The sequence below is a fragment of the Lactuca serriola genome, chromosome 2, assembly GCF_051521515.1.
Source record: "Lactuca serriola cultivar US96UC23 chromosome 2, Lser_US96UC23_V15, whole genome shotgun sequence".
In the NCBI taxonomy this organism is placed as follows: domain Eukaryota; kingdom Viridiplantae; phylum Streptophyta; class Magnoliopsida; order Asterales; family Asteraceae; genus Lactuca; species Lactuca serriola.
In genome coordinates, this window is record NC_136409.1 from 224,356,758 (window position 1) to 224,363,135 (window position 6,378).

Genomic DNA, 6,378 nt, shown 5'->3' on the forward strand with positions numbered 1-6,378 from the left:
CCACTACCATAGCCGATACCCTCAAAGTAAAAGAAAAATTACCTTCAAGTCGTTCCGAATCAGCCACGAAGAAAGAGTTATATTCGGCGACCGGTAGGGAGAGGAGAGGATGGGATAAAAGCCCTAAGTTCAGATAACAGATAAAGATGGAAGCAAAACCAGGCACGATGAACAACACGTGGACAGAGAATAGAATATTTTCCACAAACGTCGACGCCGGTCGTGCGTACGACACCGCCGTTTTCAACCTCCGTGGCTCATCGACACGTCTTAATATCCCTGATTCAATCGGAGACGACGGTGATCTACAGGACCTCTCCTCCGATTCGATTAGAAAGAAGGCCACAGAGGCCGGAGGTACGGTCGAAGACGTATGTGTAGGTGGTGGAGAAGACATCTGATAAGAGAGGCGGTGGGGGAAGCATGAGGAACAAAAATGAAAGCGGTGGAAGGAACTGGTGGTGTAATAAAGAACGAAGCAAGCCGTTTGGGATGGTGGGCGGTGACCATGGCTGAGGCAGTAAACCAAAAAGAAGTGGACAACGAACCCAAAAGAAAGAGAGAAGAAGAACACGTGGACAATAAACGAAGGGAAAAAAGACACGTAGATGCAAGTCAGCATTCTACATTAACAAAAAGGCTTAACAGATAAAATCCACGAATGACAAACAAACAGAAGTACAGGAGGGTAAACAACAATTTCATAAAGAAAGAATGAAATAGATAACATAAAAATTGGAAGGGCCATATATGCAGAAACAGGAGGCAGAATACTATATATATATATATATATAGTATAATATAATTATTTTGTAATCTCATCCTCCCAGATACATGACTTCTCTCTCATACTCTCTAGTCCCGCCCACGATCATTCTCTTTCTCATGCCTTCACTTCTCTTCTTCCAAACTCCCTACTTTTCCACTTTGTTTACTATGAACTTCTCTCTTCCACCTCTTTTAAGTTTTTCATTTTTTCCCCTTTTCATATTCTCAACTCCTCCTTTTACAATTTGTCAAATGATTTAACCTGACATGATACAACACATGACATAATACAACATAATGTATAAGGTACAAACCCTAACATGCTAACGAAGATAAACATGCAGGGTTCAGATCGTGTGAGCTCGACACGTTTAGTGTTTTTAACTCGACACAACAACTTTGTGAGGTCTAGTTTTGCTTTGCTTGTTCAGCTTCGGAAACAAAAATATACCCAATCTTATAAAATAAATAATAATCAAACAATTCTGACAAAAAAATACCAACAAAACCATATAACACAAATATATATGCAAAAGCTGTACACTATAAATTTATAACCGACTCCTTTCAAAACTTCCCTCTTGAATCAACCTCGTATCACCTTGCTCGGAGAAGCATAACCCATGAGCCAATGCAGTGGGGAACCATTGTTCCCGGGCTCAACCTCCTCGATTTCTGATATCACCTTTCTCCGGCCTGAAGCCCTTGAAGAAGAAGAAGGTCCGGATGGGCCCGCCTTTCTTCTCTCCTCAAAAAACTCCCGAGAACCATTTCTATCCGTTTCCGTAGAATAACTCTTCTGAAACGATATATCCGAACACGAAACCGGGCCCGGGCCCAGTCCCGCTCTCACATCACCATAGTCTTCCACCTCACTGCTCGGAGGAGCAGCCATCATTTCTTCAGGATAATATCTATGGACATGAGTCCCATCAGAAACCGTGAAGTTGAGCACATTCTCACAAGCACCACACCTCAAACTATGGCATCTTTTCTTGAAAACAAGAAAGCTTTGAGGCAGCTGTAGAACCTCTGAGCACCGGTAACAAGCAATCCATGGTGACCCACCGGAAATCGGCCGGACGTATCGTTTTTTTGGAGACTTTTTGTACGTCGGTTTTGGTTTTGGGACGTCAATTCTGTGGCGGTGGATGTCATCGGGTTCCGGTGTAGTAAAATCAGACTCTGAACTGTAGCACGTGCTGGGCACGTAATGAGGCCCATTACAGCAAACATGTTGATGTTGATGTTGATGTGGCCTAGGAATTTGTTGTGCTGAGAAATGACGGTGCTCTTGTGGTTGTGGATAACAATGGTGGCACGTGCCGGATCCGGACCCACCATCTCTTCTTCTATTTACTTCGCCGGAAAACGCGTATCTTCTGGGATGATTCAAACCATGATCGTAGTAGTACGAAGAAGGTAGCTGTGCAGATTGCGAGACGTTTGTTCTTTCGAGTTGATCTTGTAGTTCTCGCACCATTTTCAACAGCTCTAGTCTCTCCATTTTCGGGTTTCCAGTAATGGCATTCACATTCACAGGTGGACGATGTCTTGAAGGGATGGCATTTCCGTAAAATGGTTGAGATTGCATCGACCGGTGCTCGTCTTTACCTCGTCGGGATCTAACTGAAGGGTGGAACTCACGGCGATGGTGCTTTTGATGATACTCGTTTACTGAATCAACATGTTTCTTTGTTGGAATTTGATTATCGGTCCCATCAAAAGAAGATACGCTTCCCTCGTACTCGTAGCTTGTCCCACCAAATCTTTCATTTTCGAAAGTTTCTTCTGAGCTTATGCGATTGAATAATCTCCGGCGATGACACAAATCTGCACTTCCGTCTTCCGATGGTATATCGTCTTCATCCATATACACCACTTTCTTCTGTCTTGTATCGAGCAATTTTTCTGCAATCAAGCTCTTGAAACTCGACTTCGACCCCCGATTAGAATCCCTATCGATCTTCCTATCAGCAATTGGTTTTCGTGATGGCTTTTGGATCTCGTTAACCTCCGAAAATGAACATTTTTCGGGACTCTTAGTCAGTTCCCTGCTGCTATCTTCGAATTCTACCTCATTTTCACAGTTTTCCGAGACCCTGTTATTAATCAGTTGTCCATCTTTATCTATTCCGTCATGAACTACAGCTTCCGGCGATCTTGATCTTGACCGACTCTTAATTTCATCAAAGTCATGATCGTGTACCTGATCTTGATTTTTTCTGTTGTGAGCTGTGGCTTCGGGTGATGACTCGGGATCCCCATGACCGGAGAGCTCGGTAGAGCTACGAGGATCATTACGATCACTGTTTGGATCTGGTTCGTGGATTGAACTAACAAGAGATTGTTGATTTGAGCTGCTGCAGGCTTCATCATCATTCGAAACTTGCTTCATTTTCTGTTTGCCAGAGGAATAATCTTTGACACCATTCGATGCTACTGCATCAACCGTATAATTTTCTGCTTTTTTAGCTGTTGCATCTTGATTATCTTGACCCAGAAGCTCACTCGAAATATGAACATCATTATGATCACTGGTTTTTCGATTTGGTTCATTGATAGAATGGTTTGTACTGCTGCTGGGTTTTTGATCATCGGAAACCTGCTCCATTTTCAGTTTACCGGAGGAAGATTCCTCTTCCAGCTTTCGTGGTGCTGTATCCACAGTATCATTTTTCCGCTTCTTTGCTGCATGATAACATCATATTTTAAACAAAAAAAAAACAAAGAAAACATTCGAAAGCAAATTAAAGAAACTAAAAAAAATACAAGTTTAGATATCCTACGAACCTTGAAGAACTGCACCACAGCCTCCACATTGATAGACAGGAACATCCGGCGACTCCGGCAGAAGTTTCCGGCATTTTGGGCAACGGACCAACCGGAGTGGAGTGTTCATCTTGCTGCTCGTATTTATTAAATGCCTGTGATTCTTAGAAACCCTGAAATTATTTGAACAAAAAATTTATGAATATGAATCGAAAAACTGATATTAAATGGTTTGACTTTATATCATAAATATATTTTAGGCGAAAAAACTAAGAAAATCTATCAAATAAATGCGAATCCTTGTAAATCAAAGGACCATGGAGAATTGGAGATAAATAAAGAATTACCAATTAATAATCATGTTTTTATACGAAATTATAGCTATTTCGATAATTATGAACTAGAGTCTGGTTTGAACAAGACAAATATGGCGTAGAAATTGCAAGAAGTACAAAAAGTCAAACATCGAACTTAATTTGCTATATAAAACACACTGGAAAACTTTTTTTTTTTTTTTTTTTTATATAGAAATGAGAAATTGAAAATATAATTAACACTTAAAACCTGAGATTACTAAAACAACTGGGTATGCTTAAAAAAGAAAGAAAGAAAGTGGAATCGAAGACTTTCATTGACCCCCAAAAAAGGTGAAATTTCTTAAAAAAAAATTATGGAACTCAATCATAAGAATAAGAACCCATTTCTGGAAATTAGGATCGGATATTCTTTACCGTTTTTGCCAAAAGATACAAAGCCCTATAAATCAAGAACTCCCTATTATTAGTAATATTGAAAAGCAAAAAACATGATCTTTATGATCTTTTGCGTGGGTTTGGGGGAAAAATTGGCAGAAAAAACCGAGCAGAGAACAAAAATATTGAAACATGGAATCAAATCAAAAACTGGTTATCATTAAATTAGTACAGAAAACACAAAGGAGTTGATTTTTGTACTTGTTTTACGCATAGAACATTGCAAGAAATTGGTGTTTCCTGATACAAAAATAAAAAATTGAGGGATTCTTGATTGGTCAAAGATCTGAGCTTTGAAATACAGGATCAAATCAAGAACCCACACAAGGAAATCGAAATTCTGATTGAATTTGATATTGGAGAGGATAAGAACCTGAGAGATTGTTGATAAATGCTGTTGTTACATGAATTCCATGTGAAATCTGTATAGATCTGCCTAGAAAGTGAAATAATTTGGTGGGTAATGAAGAAAGAAGAAAAAGGAAAAACTCTTGTAATTAAAGCTCCTGAGAAGTCTTGCGTTGGACTTATGAATTTTATGTGTCTCCGTCTTTCTCTCTCTAGACTCAGAATGATGAGAGTGGTAGAGAGAGAGAGAGAGAGAGAGAGAGAAATGAGAAATAGAAGATGAAGTCGGCGGTGAGATCATTTAAAGCCATTTATCCCATCACCAACTATTGTTTTAGATTGTATATTAATTAGTTAAATAGTTTTAATAAAAATGACCTAAATAGACGAGATATATATGAAAATATAAGAGACATTAACATATATAAAGATTTATAAAACCGCATTAGAAGATAAACTAACACTAAAATGTGTGAAATAGTAGTTGATTTTTTAATAATATAAACTAACACTAAGGTTACGAATACAACTAAACTAATAGAGATTTATTAAAAAAATGTTTTATTTTTGTAAAACAATGTAAAAGGTGTTACATCTTTTTAAAAACAATATAAAAGTTGTTACATCTCTAGGTGGTTAAGAAAGAATTACATATTTACTCCTTATTTTTATTTATTATACTCACGTTCTCAATTGTTTGGTTTTGTTTTGCTTTTGATCCTGAATATTTTAAAAAAATTATTTTGTTCTTTTAAAATTTGTAGTAAATATTAGATATTTAATAATAAACAGCATAGTGATATTTAAGACATATTAACTTGCATTACTCGTAATTGATGCAAAATAACATACATTGGTAACGGTAACATATATCATCGATAATTGACACAAAATAAATCCAATAAAAAAACTCTTGAAAATATGATACTCTTTCCATTCCAAATTAATAGTCCATTTTTGACTTTTGAAGTTTTTTTTCTTCGATTTTGGCCTTAAATATTTTTATTTGTGTTATATATTACTTAATAAAACTTATAACAATGAAAAAACATTTAAAATACAATCTGTTCATATATTTTTCATCAAGTATTATCTATCAAACATAAAAATATTTAAGATTAAAGTTTAAGAAAAAAAACTTTAAAAATAAAAAATAAACTATCAATTTGGGACGGAAATAATATATATTAGTGGAAAAAAAAACCCTATAGATTTCATCCATCCATTACTCCAGCTACAAACAAATAAGTATTTGATTTCTAGCCAATCTCATCAAATCCAAGAAAAAAAACTTTCTAAAGTATTTCAAAAAAACAAAGAACAATCATTATCATCAACAACAACTGTTATTGACTAACTCCAAATATTGTCACCATATTTGTTATCAACCATCATCTTAGACCATTTCCGATCCATCTTCATTTTTTTCTCTTATAAATGGAGTAAATAGTGTTTCATCTCCAACCCTACTCCATTTTCTACTCCATTTTTATCCAAAAAATATATTTCTAGAATATTCCATTTTTATAACTTATATATATATATTGTCAAATACACCACTCTACTAATTAAACTCTATATTTATGATTAATTAATATAAATTAGTATATAACATGATATTATAAATACTAATATTGCATTTAAATTATAATTAGTAGATAAAATAAACTAGAAATGTATAAAATAAAAATGAGAGGGACTAAAATTAACAACCAAACTTCACCGTCATGTAAAAAAA

General features: G+C 35.9%; 1 protein-coding gene across 1 annotated transcript; it reads right to left on the reverse strand.

Annotated features, from left to right (window-relative positions):
• Positions 1-1,204: 1,204 nt before the first annotated feature.
• LOC145088696 (uncharacterized) lies at positions 1,205-4,913 on the reverse strand. Its single transcript, XM_079027088.1, has 3 exons — positions 4,666-4,913; positions 3,562-3,713; positions 1,205-3,459 (listed from the first exon to the last, which is right to left on the reverse strand). The coding sequence occupies exons 2-3, from the start codon at positions 3,668-3,670 to the stop codon at positions 1,355-1,357; spliced, it is 2,214 nt and encodes a 737-aa protein (XP_078883214.1). The 5' UTR covers positions 3,671-3,713; positions 4,666-4,913; the 3' UTR covers positions 1,205-1,354.
• Between the last annotated feature and the right edge of the window lie 1,465 nt (positions 4,914-6,378).

Excerpts from the sequence above, each read along its gene's own strand:
- LOC145088696 (XM_079027088.1), bottom strand. The coding sequence starts at position 3,670 with ATGAACACTCCACTCCGGTTGGTCCGTTGCCCAAAATGCCGGAAACTT. Across the intron at positions 3,460-3,561 it reads CTGTGGTGCAGTTCTTCAAG|CAAAGAAGCGGAAAAATGAT; the intron begins GTTCGTAGGATA and ends GTTATCATGCAG.